Source organism: Ceratotherium simum, chromosome 2, assembly GCF_057802395.1.
Source record: "Ceratotherium simum simum isolate JZ-2026a chromosome 2, ASM5780239v1, whole genome shotgun sequence".
In the NCBI taxonomy this organism is placed as follows: Eukaryota; Metazoa; Chordata; class Mammalia; order Perissodactyla; family Rhinocerotidae; genus Ceratotherium; species Ceratotherium simum.
The window spans coordinates 572,829-594,012 of NC_141901.1; the positions used below are offsets into that span (position 1 = coordinate 572,829).

The window sequence follows — 21,184 nt, forward strand, 5'->3', positions numbered from 1 at the left end:
CTTTGGATTTGAAAAGGGTCTGATGGGGAGAAGGGGAAAACATTATCTTAGATTCCTCTCTTGATAAACCTAGAAAAATGGTCAGTAGACTGCGAGTGGGAAGGACAGTGTCCAGCAAGAAGGGACAGTGGCAGGCCATGCATGTGCACCCCCCATGGAGAGGGCACCAGGCTCTTTAGTGACTAGTGATTAGGCTCAGGGCCTGGGTTAGAGTGGTGTTTCTTGAAGAGCCGCTGGCAGAGTGGTACCCCAGACATGACTATCTCCTGTGCTGCAAGGATATTCTGACTTGGGGTTTGCATTTTTTATGGTTCTTGCACCTCCTGTTGTCCCTGCGGTTTCCCATTAGTGAGTTTTTGTGCAAGGATCTGGGGACTTCTTGCCCTCCCCTACGAAGGTATTGTGTAGTGTATTAGACGGGGGATAGAGCTCTAAGAGGAGAAACCAAGGCTGGGTCTAGCCCTGGTGACAGTCTTGGGGCTAGGTCCTTCCTGTAGGTGTCCTTCGCCCTCTGAAATGACTCCCCCATCCACCACCTAGAAACCCTCTGGCACTTATGTGTTCTTTAGGGTTTGGGTTTCTTCTTCCCCTTGAGCTTCAGAGGGGAGAGTGTGCACAGTGAAATCTGAGGATTACCTCACCCAGAGCCTGCAGCAAGCTCGCAGGTGCCCCGAAACCCCTAAACATGGCGCTTCCTCCCTTTCCTGCTTCCCGTGCCTAATGATGGAAGCAGCCCTTGATGCCTTCACAAAGTGCACACGCCCTCACTGTTCCTGCCCAGGGGCACCCCGCTGCAGTGGCAGGCTGGCCACTTACCACTGCCTGCCCGTCCTAAGCCATTCCAGCCTCTTCCTCAGCAGAGACCAGATGCCCTGCCGTTTAGCTCCATGCCAGTTCCTGGCCTTCCCGACCTTGCCGTTCGGCCTGTTGGCCCCTTTCCTCTTGATGGGGAGAGAGGGAGGGCACTGAGCTCTGGGGCTGAGCTGGCCTTTGGTTCCTGTCTTCTCCCACATGTGTGTATGCCATCTGTGAATATGCCATGTATATGTGCCAACAGAGCTGTCTACGTTGTTCTTTTCAAATCAGCACGCAGATAGGAATTTTGAGGTTTTTGTTTTCCAGTAACTAGTATAACAAGCACTGGTATTTTTATATAAAAAAGAAAAACGAACAAAACAGAAGATTGACTGTAATCTGCATGACATAAACAAATCAACGGTGGTATCAAAGCGCTGTGCACCCCAGTGTGTATTGCCATAATTTGCAGTTCAGCTTAACAGTGCACCCAATCTGAATTTGCATTTTGATATTATTTAAACCCTCTGTACAGTGTTTTGCATGTGTTTTATATGGTTCTTAGAAAAAAATGCTAGAAACTGGCAAATCTGAAGTTCAAATATGTTGTTCCACTGAGACGGGAAGAATAAAAGAAGAGTTTTAAAAGAAGGAAAAAAGGAGTAAGTTTTTTGGAACCAATAAAGCTTTTTGTTGACGAGCAGAAACCAGTACTGCCGTGCACTGAGAATAAAAACCCATGCCCACTTGTGACTGTGCTGTCCTCAGTGTGTCTCCACCTGGGGTAACATCACTGCATGTCTGTCGAAGTCGAGAGGGATCTGCCACAGCCACGTCAAGAACCCCGTCTGTGCAAACCAAGAACTCAGCTTGTCACTGGACCCTGACATGCTTCTCTGCCAGCATGTCCCTCCAGTGACTCACGGCCCTGGTTGTCAGATTCATTTCCCTGGTGTCCAGGCTTTGCTCTGCCTGCTTGTGGTTAGAATTTATGATCAGGGAGCTGTGAAGCTGGAGCTTTTCAAAAAGGGTGAATTTGGAAGGGTAAGAGTCAGGCTTGGCAGTATTTTCTTTTTTCTTTGCTTTTTTTTAATGAAACACCTTTTGGGAAAATTCATTCCACTTATGTTAGTGGCTTTTCCCTACCTCCCCTCTGACGTTCTCCAGTCCCTGCCTTCCAAAGTTTTGTGTTTGTTTGAGTTGTTCCATCACTGAGTCTCTAGCGTGACTGATCTTAGGCCCCAGTTTCAGATCGAAACAGCTTCCTGACAGGTCATTTAGGTTCTGAGCTTTCATATCTCGGAACTCAGAACTCCTTCCTGCAGCCTTCATCCACGTGCACAACCAAGTCCCTGGTCTTTTTTAAAACACCTGAAGAAGGAAAGGACTTTGTCAGCTCCCCAAGGTCCTTTAGAGAAAGTATGGTCTTGAAGAACAGCCCAGGGGCCGGCTCCGTGGCTTAGCGGTTAAGTGCGCGCCCTCTGATGCTGGCGGCCCGGGTTCGGATCCCGGGCACGCCCCAAGGCACCACCTCTCCGTCCAACCCGAGGCCGAGTCCCACGTATAGCAACTAGAAGGAGGCGAACCTATGACATACAACTATCTACTGGGGCTTTGGGGGGAAAAAAATGAATAAATAAAATCTTTAAAAAAAAAAAAAAAAAAAAAAAAAAAAGAACAGCCCAAATTCTCCCAGCTGTTTTAACAGCCGATTCTCCAGGAGGACTCAGCCCTGGTGGAAAAGGCCTCCCAGGTTGCTCTCTACAGGCACAGGCACACTGCTCACTTAGTGTCTTTAAAATGGGCTGGGGAAAGGTAATAAATAAACAAACAAGTGAATAACAAACAAGCTGGGGCTTATTTGATAAAAGGAGTCATTCACAAAACAGAACTAGTCTTTTGTTGTTGTTGTAGGTTCCCTCCCAAATACCCTTGCTAACAAGGGATGCAACACACACACACACCCCTCTCCCTGGAGTCCTTTCTAAAGCTTGGCCCTCTATTTCCCCTCTTACCCTCACCTTGTCTTTGTTGGGCCCTAGATGGGTGCCTCTATGCTATGCCAGACAGGATCTTAAGGATTCACATCTCCTAACCCAGTGTGCAGTAGGGCATGGAGAAGAATAGGCTTCACAGAGGCTTTCTGGCAGAGACCAATAAGACATTGGTTTAATGGGCTGTAAAGTCAGCTCAGGCCCTTGGGCCTGAGTTAGCAGATGGAAAAAAGCATGCTCTTTTCTTCCATCTTTTCCCTACCCCTCATTCTAGAAAAAAAAAAAATTTCTTTGCCCTCCATCTTTAGTAATGGTTTGTGAGTCTCCCATTTCTCAGCCACCGTATCCTCTCCCTGTGGTCACTGAGTTTGTTTGAAGCTCTCCACCAAGACCGCCTGGTTCCCTCCCAAGGACACACAACCAGGCAACTCCCTGACTTCCTCTGACAAATCCAAAGATGATTCATTGGGAGCAGTGAACTGGTGACCAGCCTCTGACCTGGGCCCATTGGGGCATGGCCTTCCTGTCACTGCAAGCAGGAAGGAGAATGAAATTGGCATGTCCTTTACCAGCAAATAACTTTGAAACCCTGTTGTAAATAAAACATGTAAACATGTTACTATCTTGCTGTGTGGTGTCATTAACATCCAGTTGTCCTCAACATGAACCTCAGCCACGAGAGGTAGTAACCTGCTAGATTCATAGGGCAGGATACTTTTAGCCTTGAAAGTAGTAGTTCCTGGGTTCTGGGTTTGATGTGGAACTAATCGTAAGTCTTTACTCCTCTGAAACTTGTTTCAAAGACCACCTCCCTGTCCTCAAAAGAAACACGCCTAGAAGGATGCAGTGTCTTTGGAATGGCCTCCACTGCCATCTCCTGAGAGGCTGCTGTCAAAACCAGAATGCCACTTCACACAATGAGAGCTTAAATGATCTATGTGTTTGGAAAGCCAAATTACAATCGTAAGTTTGACTCCTGCTCATGAAATCTGAGCAAGGATGCCATCACATCAGAGTCAGGTGCGTCTGCCTCTGCTCTCGGATGGCCCTGGTCCCTGGGTTCAGGCTCAGGCACCACTTGAGTTGTCTCATGTCCCCTGTAATGGAGGCCATGTAGACCATCCTCCAAACACAGCACAATTAATAAGGTTAACTTTTGTTGCTGTGCTAGCCCCAGGAATACTACAATGAAAGGCTCTGATTTGTGTTTTATAACTTCAAGTCTTCATGTCTTGGCCTTTTTTAAAGTAAATATACATGAAAACTTACGTGAAAGAGGAAGGGAGGCTGGAGAGGGAGGGCTGGGAACCAGCAATTACCTTCAGCCATATCAGAGGGAGAACAGATACATCCATGGTAATCCAAAACGCTTCACGTGAGTTAAGAATTCCTGCGTCCTCCCTACCAAACCTTTGAACTGAAACTGCTGCTGATATTTTTCTGCCCACCCTTTGGTAGAGGAGCTAAAACAGGAAAATTAGGGAGGTGGAGTAAGATCCTGACGTGTGGCAGCCCAGGAGGCGGGAGATGCGTGTTTGGAACCTCACTCCACTGCTTGACTGGCTTGATTTTCCAGCTCTACAAGGAGATAGTTGAACTACATCAATGATCTTCAAATTACACTTTGAAGATCTGAAAGGGATTGCTTAGAGATGCTTCAGAGCCCACATGTATTCAACAAAAGTAGCATTTTTTTTTCATATATTTGGCTTCCGGGTCAGCAGTAGCTTTTTTGTGTGTGTGTGTGAGGAAGATCAGCCCTGAGCTAACATCTGTGCTAATCCTACTCTTTTTGCTGAGGAAGACCGGCTCTGACCTAACATCTATTGCCAATCCGCCTCCTTTTTTTTTCCCCAAAGCCCCGGTAGATAGTTGTATGTCATAGCTGCACATCCTTCTAGTTGCCGTATGTGGGACGCCACCTCAGCATGGCTAGAGAAGCGGTGCGTCGGTGCGCCCCCGGGATCCGAACCAGGGCCGCCAGTAGCGGAGGATGCGCACTTAACCGCTAAGCCATGGGGCTGGCCCAGCAGTAGCTTTAAAAAAGGGCTTAAAAGCACTGAACTAGCCATCTCTAAGGTCCCCACTGGCTCTGAAATGCTACAATTCTAATTAACAAATCAAATAATCAGTGCTGAAATGACCCAAACTTGGGTGATGATGTAACAGCAAGTTGTGTGATTAAATACACAAGCAAGCCTAATTCAGATCCTGTCTCAATTGTCTCCCATTATAATTATCAATCTATGCAAAAGTAATATAGAGTAAAACTTAGTGGTTGTTGTCCAGCATGCTGCGATTGTTGTCTCACTGATTCTATTGTAGAAAGAGCAGTAGTTTGGAAATCCAGAGATCTAACCCAATGGATTGGCATAAAATTAGAGAGGAGAGCAACGCGGCTCATCTGAGCTCTGATGGAAGAGCCTGGACTGGAAAGCAGCAAGCATGAGTTACCATCCTGTCCTTGCCACTAGTTTGCTGTGTGAACTAAGAGTCCTTCCAAGGCTGACACTCTTCCCATTCTTACTCGAGGGTCTAAAATCACGACTGATAACCATTAGAGAATGTCTCACTGGCATTTCTCTTTCATTGTGCTGTCTCCCCTGGATGTAGCGTTATCGTGCATGCACTGAACACTACTGCACACCGGGGCGTGCACAGGCAGGCTTCACTTGGAGCTCAGCCACTTACACCTGCAACAAAGACAAATCGTTCCACAGCCTTTAACGCACAAGAAATCTGTTTCATTTCTTTTCTAAATGAAATCAAATCTAGCATCAAACTAGCTAGCACTCGCCAAGATCTGTGAGAGGTCTCTCGGTTGTTTTTTATTGTCTCGTCTCCTCCTCTTGGATACTGGTCTACTCATTTATTCGAGTATTCACTGTGCCAGGTACTGTTGTATGCAGTGGGGGTACAGCAGGGAACAAAACCAAGTCCCTGCCCTCTTTGAACTGTCTCATGGAGGAGAGAGAGTAAACGAATATAGAGCATGTCGAATGGTAACAAGGACCAGGGAGTGAAGTAAAGTGTGAGGGAAATAGGGAGCACAGAGGATGAGGATTGCTCTTCTATAAAGCGGTCGGGGAAGACCTCTGACAGAGAGATGTCTGTGCAGAAATGTGAAAGGACTAAGAGAGTGAGCTATGTAAACATGTAGAGGAAAGAGATTCCAGGCAAAGGGCACAGCAAGTGCAAAGGCCCTAAGGTGGGAGATCTGGATTGTTTGAGGACATGCAGGGAAGCCAGTGGTTGGAACTAGGTGACTAAGTGGGAAAGTGAAGGAGATGAGTTCAGAGATGGAGAGTTGGAAGTGGGGGCAGAACCTGTAAGCTATTATGAGGTTGGCTTTCATAAAATGGGAATTCATTAGACGGTTTTAACCGAGGACCACAATGATCTATCTTGCACTTTAAGGGGATTATGCTGGCTCTCATGTGGCTGCAATCTAGGGAGAATGGAAGAACAGAGCAGCTCTGGCTGCACACAGGCCGCACGTGGGCCCAGCCTAATACCAAGGGCCACAGGTAAACCCACGCCCCAACATCATGCTCTCCTATGACACACAAAAGAGAAAACAAAAGCCTTGCTCAAAAAAAAAAATTAAATTAAGACATGCTGCTTGCCACCCTAGCTTGTTTCTGACGCCCTGGTTAATGAAATGATTGAAATGATATTCTACTCACTCACGCAAGAAGGGAGCAAAGAAAACCATCCTGACCTGTGCCTTCCCTGTTCCAGCCTCCCACTCCTGTTGGCATGCCAGCTGCCCTTGGTGTTTCTTCTGAGATGCGCTTTGCTCTCGTCGATGCCTAATATGACTGCCCACCCTGCTCCCTCTGCTGAGGAGCTGCCTCCTTCCTGGACCAGGGGACAGACGGGCTCTCTTCTGTGGGCTGGGGGAGGGACGTCCGGCTGAGACAAGACTAGGGGCTGTCAGCAGACATGTGCTCATCCAGACGTGCCTCCCAGCTCTCTCTGCTCTGGCTCTGTGGTTGCCAGGACTCAAGTGGAGGCTGCCAGACATAGAACTCCAGAAGGACCAAGCAGGCAGAGGTCACCAGACTTAAGGGAAGGGTTCTCTTACTGTCAGCCATGCCAACCCCCCTCCTCCACTAGGGCTTAGCCTAAGTGGGGAACGGAAACCATCCCCTTGTCTGCTCACACTCCTTGCTTCCAAATTCTCCTCACTCTCCCCAAGGGCCTTGGGTGGAGCAGGGGCAGGAAGCAGAGAAGTGAGAGAAATATTTCTGTACTTTCTAAATCTTTCTGTCCTAACCCTGCTCTCTCAGAGCTTTAACTTAAAAGGAAGGTATTCGCGGCCTTTGTTCTCTGTTTCAGACTTGTCTGCGCTGGAGAAGGCCTCCAGGACACAGATGAACGAGTGGGTGGGGCTTGCCGCCATCAAGGCTCCACCTATCACCCTGCGGTGGTTGTCTCAGCTCCCAAATGTTCAGAAACAAAGCCTAGCTGGAGCTGTCTTTCACACAACGCAATTTTGGCATTTTTTGGCCTAGAAATACAAAAGCGGCTGTTAACCCCGTCCTGGAGCAAGGAGACACACCGGGCCTCAGGTTGTCCTTCCTGAGAGAGGCAGTGCAGGCCTGCCGTGTTCACTTGGCTGATGAGCGCACAGCAGGAAAAACAGGCTAGACACTGATCGATTTCCCAGTATCTCGCCCCATTACACACCCAGGTCATAAATTCACAGCAGCAATAAGCACCTAGGAGAACTTCTTAGAGCCCAATTAACTCTTATGGTCAGGCACTGTGCCAAAAGCCAGAGAACAATAAATACAACACAGTCCCCGCCCTGAAGGAGTTCGAAGTCTACTTGGGGAGACAGACATTTAAACAACTAATCCCAACAACTGAGAGGTGCTATCATGCATGGTGCCGTGGGGACACAGAAGAGCAAGAACCCGGCTCTCAGGACGGGAAGGCTTCACGGAGGTGCTGACACTTGGGCCACATTTTTTTTTTAATAACAATTTTGTTTTTTACAAAAATTACACTTGATCTTTGTAATAATTCAAGCAATAAGAGCCCAAAGAAGAAAGCAACAAAATACCTCAAGCCCCACAACCCAGAAATAACCAGTATAAACTCTTAAAATGTGATTTTATTGGAATTTTACAAGAGAAAAAGAAACTGCTGTTAAAATGACGGAACTTGTCGTGCAAAGGCCCAGAGTACAAATGTGACAGCAAGCCGGGTCCGCCTGGAATGCAGAGTGAGTACAAGGCGGCAGCCAGCCGAGATGACCACTGCACGGCGGCAGGGACCGCGTCTGCCTTACGTGCAAAGCCAGGGCCTCTTGTGCAATAGGAGACGGCCGGCAAGTATGTGCTTCGAGACGGAAGTAACACATGGAAGGTCAGCGGGCTAAGCATCAGGAGAGGAAGAGCGAGCAGTCCCTTAAGTATAAAGAAATGAGCCTAATGCATAATGAGAGAATAACATAATAGCAGCCCCATTTAATGAGCTCTTGCATGTGCCAAGTCCTAAGCAAGTGTTTTTCATTGTTAGCCCCATTATTTCTCACAACAGCATTGCCTACGCACTGTCATTACTGTCATTTTACATCCAAGGAAACACCCAAAAAGGTTGGAGGCCCTGCCCAAGATCAACCAAGTAGTAATTTAGGATCTGAACACGTGCTGATGTTCCTCACCTAGGGCACCTGTCTTCCAAAGAGGATTCGGAAAGGTTTTGCTGTTAGCAACATCACTGAGTTAGCATGGAGCCCCTGCCCTCAAGGGGCTCTGCTCACTTGGGTGCATAGGTTCTGTCAATTTAAAGCCGGTCTTAATACTTTAGAATCGTGAGTCGCATTCAACCCCTGAAATCATTGAGGCTGGTGAAAGGCAAGTACAAGAGCACGCCGCTCTAAACACAGCGCCGTTTCCCAGAAGGAGGAATTGTCTTCCACACTATGATGAATAATTTCAGACACCTATTTTGTGTTTAGGTTGGTTGGTTTTGGCACCTCGGGAGGGAATGGAGAGCAGGGTGAGGGCGCAGCCGGGGCCTGGAAACCCGGAGCTTGGCCTGTAGCCTGCGAGCCTCCTTTGAGGGGCTGTTTCCCTCAAGTGTGGGGGCAGGAGGAAATCAGAAGACTGGAGGGGAGATTAGTCTGACTCAGGCAGGCTGGTGGATGAGAGAAGTGGGGACTCGAGATGGTCACACACAGGGGGACGTTCTTGAAAAGCATTTTTTTTAAGTAGCAGTCAGAGCTCCGAGGTTCACCCTTCCCGTGTACCACCTTCTAAGCTCCCGCTTCACACACCATCCCCTATTGGCACCAGTGGCTGAGGGCAGGCCTGAGGGCCTCTTTCTTCCACCAGTCCCGGCCACCACCCAGTGTGACAGACTGGTGGTCTTTTTCCCTGTGAGGTGTCCTAGTTCTTACTCAGACCTGATCGAAAGGAGAAGTGGGCAGAGACCCAGGTTCCAGCTTTAGAACCAGCTGTCTCTGAGCTTCCTGCCAGGTAAGGCTACTTGGAAGGAGGGCAGCAAGGACCTGGAATGGCAGAGCTCTGGGGGGCCTTCCTGGGCCAACCTGCAGCCCCCTCCCCTGGGGGCCCTGTGAGAGCCTAGACGTACATAGGGCAGGGGCTGACAGCTCAGGGAGGCCAGGGGCCTTGATGTCCACTGGGAAGAGGTGGGAGAGAGGCATAGGGAGGAGGCATCACCTATCTTCCCTACCATCCACCTGGGAATCCATTTCCTTGTGGAAAGTGAAGTCAAAGGCTCTTCTTCACACCCTCATAATAGTCTTAGTGGCCCCTTCTCTTTGGACTCTCCCAAGATGCAAAGCGAGTTTCAGGAGATTGGTGAAGGGAAGGGAGTTAGAAACAAATCTGGAGCAATCTTTGAAGTTTGGCACACTTGGGGTGCACATGGGGGTGTACAAAAAGCAGGCCTGGGATGGATCTTCTCCAAGAGCCCTGCAAGGGAGACAGCCAGCACTCAGGGGCCACTGCAGGCAGGCCTTCAGGAAGAGATGGCCTCCAGGGCCCCGCTAACCCAGCCTCAGCTCCACTCTGAGGGTCAAACCCAGAGCACAGGTTCTCAAATGTGGAACACAGACCAGCTCCGTCAAAATCACCGGGGAAGCATTTATGAAAACAACCTGTCCCCCTCTGGACTCTCTGCCCATGGAACAGCCGCAGGTGCCAGAGCTCTGCGTTTTTCTAAAAAGCGTCTTCCTAGGCTCCTTAGACCTACTAAAAAACATGATAAACCTGGAGGTTTATAAAACACTAGACGTCTCAGAAACCCAGGGTAAACAAGCACAGATACCCCACCACCTTGCTCCAGCCTCAGTCACACTCCCACAGAGCACGGCACACCTGGCTGACCCAGGGAACAGGGGCACAGACAAGTTTTCTTCTCTTAGTAAGAGCTGAGCAGCGTTTCCTGTGCCCCAGGCCCCGTTAGCACGTTGGTGGTGTCGCTTCCTGTGACTGACTCTCTGTTTCCATTCCGGCACAGTGTTTGCTTTTTTCTCTCTGCTTTGGGGGTTGGAGGAAGAGAAGCTTCTCACGGTGCCTCTCTAGGGCCTCTTGGCAGTCTCGCCCTGGTGCCCCTCACACTTCTACCGGAGGCAAAGACCACAGCTTCTCCCGGAGCCGCCTCGCCGGGGGAGCCCACGCTGGATGAGCCCTCGCCTCTGCAGTGGGCATTGTAGCCGTGTCCAGGTAGAACCAAGCCTGTTGTCTTCGTATGTTGGGTCAACTCAGCCTGACATTTCAGGGGTAGGCACAAAGCAGGGAGTTTGTTGGGGGAAAGAAAGTTCTAGAGAGAGAGATTGGGAGCTTTAGAAAGGAAGAAATAAAAACCAATAGACTTTTTTTGTGAGGGACTTTGGTGAATAAAGATTTAAGAAGAAATTTTGAGAGTTAAGAGTTGTACATTAGGGAGGGTTTGGAAGACATGAAAACCAGGAGGATTTCTGTCATTCTTGTCTACTAAAAAAAGTGGTTATAGCACACAGTATGATATGTAAAACACAAACCGATTTTGCCTTTTCTGCTGGGAGTCAACAACTTAGGAAGAGCCAGGAAAGTGGCAGACATGCTGGCTGGCTGATTGTGATTGAAAGGAGGCTTAGAAGGAGGAGCTGAAGCCAGAGAGGTTCCTGTGACAATGGCTGTCACCACCCCAACCCTCTCAGAAATCAGAGGGAGGACAGCGGAGCCCGGCACTCTGCAGGTCACTCCCAGCAGCCTGGACAGGTGAGTGGCTCTGGGTGGTGAGCTCCACCCTCCCCTGATTAGACAGAGGGCCCTGCTCTACCCTGGCAGCTTCTACCCCAGCAGTGCTGCCACCCCTTGCAACCAGGCTCAGGTCCACTGAGACCACCAAACTCTAGGCTCAGAGAGGTTTGCTCAGGACTGCTGGGAGGAAAGGAAGAGGTGTCGAGGAGAAGAGGGAGCTGCTGGGGAAGAGGAAGGCTCTGACAACACAGGATTTTCCGAGAGCTGGCTGCCTGGCCTGGTGGACTTCTCTCCTCCCTGAGGTCCTGATAACTGTCCTCAGTCTTTCCTGTCCCTGATCCCACCAATCATTCCTCAAAAAACAAGTAGGTCCTGCCATGATGGAAACAAAAGGCCCACTTATCTCAAGGATGTGTTTTTAGGTCCTAAAAACTTGCCATGAATGAAAAATGTAATCATAGATACGATAAAGATATGTCTTTAGGACACAAAATCTCACAGAACTAATCATGGATGTAAATTTTACAGCTAAAACTTTCAACATCAGGCTAACAAAAATAAAAAGTCCATCAGCAGTTGAAAGGGTAGGAACACTAGTAGGTATAAATTTCAGTGCTATGATAACAGTACAACTCAACCGTAATAAATTTAAAATCACTCTAGTTTGGGGAAATAAATGTTATTACCATGACAAACACACACATGTCATTTGCAGGTGGACAAGAGCATTGATGGGGGATGAATTCATAAAGTTGTCAGAACCCTGCAGCCCTCACCCCCCAAAAAACTATTTTTATATTCATTCACTCGTTTATGAATTCACTCACTCATTGATTTAACAAATACTCATCAAGCCCCAATAAGTCCAGGCACTGTTCCAGGCACCCAGTGAGCAGGAGAGAGAAGTCCATGACCTCCTGGAGCTGACAGCCAAGTGGGCAACTCAGAGATAAGCAGAGAAGCAAATGAATGTAGACTATAATGTCCATTGGTCGTAAGTGCTAGGAAGAAACACCAGAGGAGAGTATGGGGACTGACAGTAACAGGGTGTGGCCCAGGAGCACCTGTCTGAGGAGGTGCTATTTCAGGAGAGACCTGAATGAAATGAGGGCCCAAGCTGCGAAGACAGCTGCAGAGGAGGGCTCCAGGGAGAGGGAGCGGCAGGTGAGCCAGGACTGTGCTTTGCGTGGTCAAGGAACAGCCAGGAGTCCTGGCAGTCAAAGTCAGAGGGAAAGGGGTAGGAAATGAAGTCAGAAGGTCACAGAGGCCAGAACAGAAGGTGCTGGAAGTCCTCCCTGGGGAGGGACCATGGGTGTCATCCCGAGTGTGATGGGGAGTCATGGAAGGTTGCAAGCAGAGGGGCGCGATCTGATTTACTGTTGAGAGACTCACGCTGGCTCACATGTGAAGATAGTATTTTGTGGCCAAGAGTGAAAGCAAGGAGACCCATTAGGGAGGCTACTGCAAAGGTCCATGGGGAACACACAGTGGCTTGGAGCAGGGTGGTGGCAGTGGAGGAGCGAGAGGTGACTGGGTTTGGGATAGATGCCCAGGGGTTGAGAAGACAAAATCTACTGGTTGACTAGAAGCGGGTCATGAATGAAAGGGAGCAGTCAAGTATGGCTCCAGGGTCTTGACCAAGCTACTAGATGATGGGAAACACCAAAGGAGGAGCAGCTTTGTGGGGGGAGAGCAAGGGTTCTGTTTTAGACATATTTGGTTTGAGATGTCTATTGGGCAGCCTGGTGGAAATTTCCAGTATAAAGTTGAGTAAACAAGCCTAGAACTCAGGAGGACAAAAACCTTCCCTGCTAGATGACCTGGTTTCTAATATTTGGGGGTAGCATGTCTGCTAGTGATTCCTTTTGGAACCTCGATTGGCTGCTTCCTGTTACAGTAGGCAAAGCAGAGCAGGAACTCCAGGCCTGCCAGAGAATTACAAGCAGCGTGGCCTTGCTTGGTGCATTTGCACTGGTTAAATTACACAGAACAGCGGAGTGCTGCTTGGAGACCAGCTCTCAGGTTGGTGCTGTGGGGGTCACTCAAGCACGCAAGCTGGACTCTGTCACAGGGCCACTCCGTAGCTGTAAGTTGAGTAATCCTCTCCTCCAAGCAGGACAGGAAGCCCAGGAGCAGGATGAGGGGAAGCAGGGGCAGACGGACTTGATGTGGCGAGTTTGGAGGACAGTGCGGTGCTCTGGAGCTAGCACAACCCTTGGGCCCAAACAGACTTAGACTCACATCCGTCTTTGCCCCTTCCCACCCATGATGTCTTTGACACGTTCCTCTACATTTCTGAGTCTAAATCTCAGGTTCTTTGGCCACAAGAGAGACAGGACTGTTGTAAAGATTAAATAAATTTCACATGCAAACCCCTGGAATCCAGTAGGCATTCAAAAGGGATAGTTCCCTTCTCCTGTGTCCAATTTCTCTCCATCCAAGAGATGACCCTCTCTTCCACCACACAGCCCACCCCCCTTCAGCTTTCCTTCACAGGCCTCCATCGCAAATCCTGGGGCTCTAACTCCTGAGGGAACTATCTTCTCCCCCACTCCCCTATGGCTGGGCATCGCACTTGTTTCCTCATAGAGATAAAGAGCAAAGCAGCAACATCTTTTCTGGGTTCGCGGGACTCCTCTCCATCCTCCTGGTCATCACGGTTTTCTGCGTCCTGTGGAACTGGAATAAACGGAAGAAGTGTGAGTCCCTTGTTTGTCCAAAGTTGAGACACACTGGGATCAATAATCCAGCCTGGCGTTTAAAGCCCAGTTTTTTCTCCAGGGATAAACTATTGCACTGGGGAGGCCTCTGTTTTTATCTGACATGCTGGTCATTGTCTCGCTCAAGATCCTAAGATCGTGGCTCCCTCAAGATCGTGGCTCAAAGGCTCTGTGCTGACTGGAGTTCCATTTTGAGTCATTGCCCTGGTACCCCTGTACCCCTGTCTCCTCTTCCTGCTTCTGTGCACGAGTCCCCTATTCTTCAACTCAAATGGAAAGGGTCAAGTCTAAAAATGTACTTTTTATGATACCTGATGAGAGTGGGGAATGTCTCCAGGGACCGTGTCATCCCCGGGTCCCCACATCCTGTGTAGCCAGCCCACTGTGACTCCACCTCTCTCACTGCCTTGCAGGGCAAGCTCCTTATCTCCGCACTACTGTCGGGCCCTCGCTGACTCTGCCTAGACAAAGACAACGAGCCAAAAATATTTATGACCTCTTGCCCCGCAGGCAAGAAGAGCTGGGTAGGTTTTCCTTTCCCAACCATGGAGTCCAGACAAATGACACTTCTGCCCCCAGATGCACATCTCACCACCCAGAAGCAACTTTCTCTAAACTTTCAGACCTTTCTGCCCTTCAGAGTACATGGAGAAGGGGATGGATAGACTGCAAGATACAGCTCCAGGGGAGGCCTAGCAAGCTCTAAAAAGAGAGCAGGGGGTCATCTAGGTTTGGGGTTTGAGTTTTTCTTGATGTCAAGGCAGCAGAGGACAGATGAGTGTGTCTAGAGGTGGGAAAGACACTCAGAGGGAGAACATGGCCGCCCGCATTACAGACAGAGACGGTTTGCCCCAGGAGCCCCATTTCCAGCCTCCCCAACCTCTACTCTCGTGTCCTCCTGCACCACAAAGTCTGAGGAGGGCTCAGAACACATCATCCCTGCAGCTCTGCCCTTCTTACCACAGAGCACCAGGCCCCAAACACCAGACAGCACGCACACCCACTCCACCCACAGTGAGGGGATGTTGGGGCTGAAGCACTCAGAGGACGGGCTATCTTCAGGATTGTTTTCTGTCCTCTCAGGGAGACATCAGCCGAGGAGTATCCGTATTTTCAGTACCGAGAGCCTCCTCTCCAGAAATTCTGACAGCCCTCCCTCTGAGCACATGGTAAGAGTCAAGTGAAATGACAAGCCCTTGGGAGAAATGACATGTCTCTGGCAGAAGAACTGAGGGGAAAGAGGTCCAGGTCTCAGATCTTGTTTCGCCGCAAACAGCATGTCCTTTGGCAGTCGGCCTGCAGCCCTAATAATAAATTGGAAAGACTAGCCTCAGCATCTCCCCACTGCCCAAGGAGAAAAATTTAGAAAGATAGGAGCAAGTGCTTTGGATTTTAAGAAAGGCACCAGGGTGCATGAATTCAAGGACATGATGTTAAAACTGAAATGGATTGTTTTAACAAAGACATGATAACGTACTTATCCAAATGGGTGCTGTCCCCTTCAAAGTCATCACCTCAGGAGGGTACCCAAATATTCCAACACTCCAGTTGGTGTGCAAAACACCCTTAAAACCCTGCTTTGGACTTACTTCTGGGGCCTGTATCAAATTGTTTCAATTCTCCTCAATAGCAGAAATATTCCTAAGGCATTCAGCACTGTAACTAGTGTAGAAAGTGTCTGATCACAGCAAGTGTCTGATATCCTTTGAGGTTCCAATTGTTATTAATTGGAATAATTAAATGGAAAAAAACCCGTGTGTCTCAGGATCTGGCTCTGAAGGCAGCCCCCAAGCAGGAGCCCCACACTGTTTGAGGAAGAGGCATCAGGGACAGGAGAGTGATTACTTTGAAGAGCAGGGTGTTCATTTCCATAGATAAGGTCTTGTTTGCTTGTTAAAGAAACAATCCCTTTGGTTTTGTGGTCATCCTTGGGTAAGTGCAGTCATGCTGCTGCTGATGACTCTGTTGTCACCCAGCCTCCTATTACCCAGAGGTTTAGGTTCAGTTACCACGCGGCCACCTCCACACCTCCACGTTACCACTGCCAGGTTACCACCTTTGCTTCCTCCTCCTCTCGCATGTCACATCCTTGGGCTCTGCTCCTGCCTCTAAGACTTCCTGGGCAGCAAGTCTGAGTGGCTGATAAAGGGCAGGGAGGAGGAAACCCCACTGCCAAAGCTGGCTCCGGGCTCTGGTGGGCTCAGAGGGGATTTTGCTTCGAGAGCTTAAGTCCCAAACTGACTTAAGCCACAGACATGTTTGGCTTGGACCCTGTAGTGTTTGAAGAACATTTTGAACCAGTTGCCAACATTTAAATCTCTAAAAGATTTCACATTAAAGTCTGGATGTCCAGCTTTCTTGAAAATTCAGAGCTTCTGGGAACATCAGACCAGCATCCCTAAAAAGCTGTAATCTGCTGACTGTGTGTATCAACCACCCCTTTACTAATAACGTCGGGCATTTTTTAGTATTTTCTGTGTGCCAGGAGCTATCTAAACACTTTACTCACAGTAATCCATTCACTCCTCACAAAAAAAGTCATGATGTAGATTTTAAGATTATCCCCATTTTATAGGTTAGTGAACTGTGGCACAGAGAGATTAGGTAACTTGCCCCAACTCAGCACCGAGTGCTGAGGCGGGATTTGCACCCTCAGTCTCAGCCTAGTCTCTACCATTAGCCACTGTGCTAAATCACCTCTCAGGGTGCTCTGAGACACAGCCCCTCCAGTTCATCATACCCCACCCCCACTCCACATTGTGCCAAAAACCAGTTGCAATTTATCATCACATTTGCACTGTTGCTTTCCTTAGACTCAGCTCACTTCACTCATACCTACCTAGCATCTAAAGCCTCGCAGTTTGAGATCCCAGATCTAGAGCTTTTCTCCCGGGTGGAGAGCTGAGTGAAGGAACTGTCCGATAGCAGTGCTGGGCAGGGAGGAGGAAAGGTTCTGTCCATATTTCTGCTTCCATCCTGTCACTAGCTTTCTCTTCTTACTCACAGCCCTCCCAAGCAGGCACTGCCTTGCAGGCGCATAGAGCCCATCCTTATGCCGTGGGGTATGCAGTGGGCATCTATGACAATGCCATGGGGCCCCACGTGTGTGAGAACCTCACTCCTTCAGCACACTACGTCAACATCGGAGCTTCCAGAGATTGCCCGAGCATTTCTTCAGAGGATTCGAGAGATTACGTCAATGTCCCCACAGCAGAAGAAATTGCTGAGTCTCTGGCTTCTACCAGCAGCCCTCCTGGGAACCTCTTTGACCTCCCAAGAGCCCAGGAGCTGGAGTTTCCTGAGGAAAGAGACGAGGGCTGTGGGAATGCCAGTGACTGCCCCAGTTTTTGGTCTCCAGGAACTGAGAGCAGTGATCCACTCAGCGATGGGGAAGATTCTTCTCAGACCTCAAATGACTATGTCAACATGGCGGGGTTGGATCTCGGGGCCATTCAAGGGAAGCAGCCCTGGGCGGCTGTTCAGTGCTGCAGAGATTATGAAAATGTCCCACCAGCAGATTCTAATGAAAACCAGCAGCAGGTGGAGGAAGAAGTGACATCCTCAAACACAGACCGTGTAGAGGGCAGGACAGATGGTCCAGGGACCCACATCCAACCTGTCATGCAGTCAGGGAGATTCTTGGCTTTAGAGGATTATGTAGCCTGTTGGTCCTCTGCACAGAGTGAGAACAGTCAGATGAAACATGGAGAAGAGGTGTCAAACGAGGACTCCAATGACTATGAGAATGTGCTAGCTGCCAAGTTAGGAGGCAGGGACTCTGAGCAGGAGCCTGAGACACAGCTCCTTCCTGATGAGTTAAGATCCAGCCACCCAGCTGGAAAGCCATGTGAAAGGTCTATCCTGCCAGATCCATAGCCACCACAGGGTCTAGTGAAGACCCTTGACCATCCTGTATTTCAGTGGTTAGGCTGAAAAGAGGCTGAAATAAGTACGGAGCTAAGAGGCTCACAAAAGCAGAGGTTTGGGAAAGGCAGAAAGAAATTCTTCTCAAGTTGGGTGCTGTTATCTCTCATACCAACCTAAGAATGTTTCCTGAAACCACCTTCTAGGACTGTTAGGAGATTAAAAATGGGAGAGTACTTTAGTGCACAGTGGAAACATGCACTAGTCTAAAATCGTTACCTTCACTTATACCAGCAGGCTGCAAAGCAAAAATACAGATTGTTTTGTAATCCAGGCAGAAGCCAAAAGGAAGGAAGATGTTGGGATACAGGTGGGGAGACAGTGTGGACAAGCAAATACTGGAGAAGATGTGGAATAGGAACTCACACTCAGTGCTGATGGAATTGCAAAGCATAACATCCACTTTGGAAAACTGTTTGGCAGTTTCTTATAAACACACACTTGTACGACACCGCCATTCCACTACTAGGTATTTACCCAAGTGAATGGAAAACTTGTGTTCACACAAAAACACACACATGACTGTTTACAACAGCTCTATTCATAATTGCCAAAACCTAGAAATAACCCAGATGTCCTTCAACAGGTGAATGGGTAAATAGACTGTGGCGTGTTCATACAATGAGTTTAGCCATATTCAACAGTAAAAAGGAATGAAGTATCGGTTCATGCAACAACGTGGACAAAACTTAAATGCATTTTGTTAAGTGACAGAAGCTAGAACTATAAGTCTACATATTGTATGATTCCATTTATACGACATTCTGGACAAGGCAAAACTACAGGGGTGGAAAACAGATCAGTGGTGGCAGGTTTGGGGAAAGGGGAGAGGTTTACAACAAAGGAGCTGCACAAGGGAATTTTTAGGATAATGGAGCTGTTCTGATTGGTACTGTGGTGGTGGATACATGACTTTATGCATTTGTCAAAACACAAAAAACTGTGTAACACAAAGAGTGACTTTAATTGTATGCAAATTTTAAAAAATTAACCAGGCTGTCAGGGGAACCCATGATAGAATATACATTGTGACAAATGAATTTAACTGTATTACAAATGTAATCCCACTGAAGGGGGTGCGGAAAAAAGGACCTGGCCTAATTAACTTTGGAAAATAATGTTTTTACTTGAAACTGTAAGATAAAGACACAAAGAACTGAACACAAACACTGCACTCTAGTTGGTAAATTTATATGGCACAGGAGTATAGGTTAGCAATTCTCAAACTACTTTGAATGTATACTAGAGTTGAACAAAAAGTAAATATGTTATAGATAAGGAGAAGCAAGTTTCTTACTGTCAAAGAAAGAGGTGACAAATAGGCAAGTAGGGAAGGATACAGTGAACTCTGGTGCTTGATTAGAGTTGGAGGTACAGTTTGAACTAGTTTTTAATTTAATATACATACAAATAGATACAGAAATAAATATAGATGTGTGTGTTTCCAGAGGCTAGTATACATATATTTTCTAGTTCTGTCCACTAGAGGGTCTAGAAATACTGATAGCCCGGTAGCAATGAACATACTTAGCACTCAGATCTTGGTTCCTGAATATCATTGTCCAATGAAAGGAACCAGAGCTCCTTGGAGAAATAGCTAGTTCTAGGGCTGGAGCAGGAAAAATATAGGATGAGCTTGACCATCTTGTAGAAAAGGAAAGAAAAGAAAGAAAAAGTGGGGAGAAGAAAAGAAAAGATGAGAGCATGTCAAAGGGAGCCAATTGAAAGAGCTCCCAGAGGCAAAGCTAGAACAATTTGAGCAATAAGAATAAATAAATATAACATAGATTTATAACCCAAAGAACAAAATAAATATCCATGAGTCCACACCAATGGTCAAATAAATAAATAAAATGGAGTAAAGGGATAAATCTTCCTTACAGATGAATTCCAAATAGTAAATGTAGAAGAAATAAGGGGAAAAGAAAATCACCATTAAGACACCACAGAATGATCACTTTGGGCAAGTCCTAATGAATGCTAAAATTAGTGGGTGACACTTTAAGGAGAAAGAAAGTAGTTTCATAGCCTCAAAGAATCTCCTCCCAAATAGTTGTTCATTACTGTGATGGTTTTCACACATGTCCGCAAATTGTCTGATACTTCCTCTGGATCTTAATTCCCCTCCCCTTCAGTGTGGGCTGCATTTAGTGACTCTTCTAACGAAGAGAATATGGAAAGGGGAAAATAGTAAATTTACAGTGAAGAAACTTGGCAGACACCAGCAGTTAAGTGTTAACTCACCAGTAAGGAATAAGTCACAGGGCTGCATGACCAAGGGGAAGAGAATTTTACCTCTGTGATATTCTTCCCCAAATCCACAACCCCAGTCCCATCATGAGAAAGCATCAGAAAGCCCAAACTGCATGACATTCTACAAATACCTGACCAGAACTCTTAAAAGTTCTAAGGTCATGAAAGACAAGAAAAGACTGAGAAACTGTCACAGGTTGGAGGACATTAAGGAGACATGATGACTAAATATAACATGGTACCTTGAATTGAATCCTGGTACAGAAAAAGGACATTAGTGGGAAAAACTGGTAAAACTCAAAAAAAGTCCATATTTACTGAATAGTATTATATCAGTTAATTTCTTAGTTTTGATAAACGTACCATGGTTGTATAAGATGTTAACATCAGGGGAAGCTGGGTGAGGAGTATACAGGAACTCTCTGTTCTCTCTTTGCAACTCTTCTGTAAATTACTTCAAGATAAAAAATAATTTTAAAGCACGGACAAAGCCAGGAGTGAAGACGTGGAGGCTCAACCCACTACTGTAAATGTGCCTTTGTTCCTTCTCCTGCACGATGGATATAACATAAAGCATATGCTGGTGTAATTGTTCTGGGTATGTTTGTTTCCTGCATTGTTTTGTTAACATATATTAACAGTCTCCTATCAATCTGCGATCACTTGCCCTGCTGGAAATCTGTTTAAGTCCCTTGTATTCACCCTGGCTCTTAGCACAAGGCCCAAGATAAAAGCAGGTTATTGATGACTGATGGTCAATGATGCGGTTTCAGTGCAGTACTTATACCATAAAATGTTGAGCGAGGTTTTTTCTGTCATTCAGGAATTGAGGCTAAGGCCTAGAGCTGAGTACAAAAGTTGTAAAACATCCCATATTCTGAGCTCAGAGCGCCACCCGCTGTTAGGGGTCAGCCAGCCCCCTTCAAGGCTCACTGCAAGCAGGAAAGCTAGTCCACCCTGCACCACACCACGTCCCTGCCCACGGGAGAGGGCTGGAGGTCGGCGAGGCTAGCCTTGGAGGAGCACGCTGGCCAGGAAGAGAGCTTCTTTCCTCCTTCACGGCCCCTCACCCCGGACGGGGAGTCATCCCCTTCTGCAGTGTGCTGAGGGCCCAGGAAAAGGAGAAAGAGTGTGCCACCAGAACTGAGAGAAAGAGGCCTGTGGAGCCACTGGCCACCCACTGTCAGGCGAGTGTCACCAAGGGAGAGTGACTGGGCCTGGCCATCTTGTTGGCACCACCTCGGCAGGGTGCCAAGGCAAGGGGCCTCCAGGATGA

General features: G+C 47.8%; 1 protein-coding gene across 2 annotated transcripts; it reads left to right on the forward strand.

Moving 5' to 3' along the window:
* The first annotated feature begins 10,243 nt into the window (after nucleotides 1-10,243).
* LAX1 (lymphocyte transmembrane adaptor 1) lies at nucleotides 10,244-20,580 on the forward strand. 2 transcript variants are annotated; one of them, XM_087436757.1, is made up of 6 exons: nucleotides 10,244-10,492; nucleotides 10,834-11,029; nucleotides 13,601-13,710; nucleotides 14,145-14,255; nucleotides 14,815-14,900; nucleotides 16,738-20,580. In XM_087436757.1, exons 2-6 carry the CDS (start codon nucleotides 10,941-10,943, stop codon nucleotides 17,605-17,607), a joined length of 1,266 nt encoding a protein of 421 aa, XP_087292883.1. In that variant the 5' UTR covers nucleotides 10,244-10,492; nucleotides 10,834-10,940; the 3' UTR covers nucleotides 17,608-20,580. The 2 variants fall into 2 exon arrangements, with proteins under 2 accessions (XP_087292883.1, XP_004425259.3); XM_004425202.3 differs by having other exon boundaries at nucleotides 10,244-11,029.
* The last annotated feature ends 604 nt before the right edge of the window (nucleotides 20,581-21,184 follow it).

Excerpts from the sequence above, each read along its gene's own strand:
- LAX1 (XM_004425202.3), top strand. The coding sequence starts at position 10,941 with ATGGCTGTCACCACCCCAACCCTCTCAGAAATCAGAGGGAGGACAGCG. Across the intron at positions 11,030-13,600 it reads ACTCCCAGCAGCCTGGACAG|AGATAAAGAGCAAAGCAGCA; the intron begins GTGAGTGGCTCT and ends GTTTCCTCATAG. Across the intron at positions 14,256-14,814 it reads CCGCAGGCAAGAAGAGCTGG|GGAGACATCAGCCGAGGAGT; the intron begins GTAGGTTTTCCT and ends CTGTCCTCTCAG.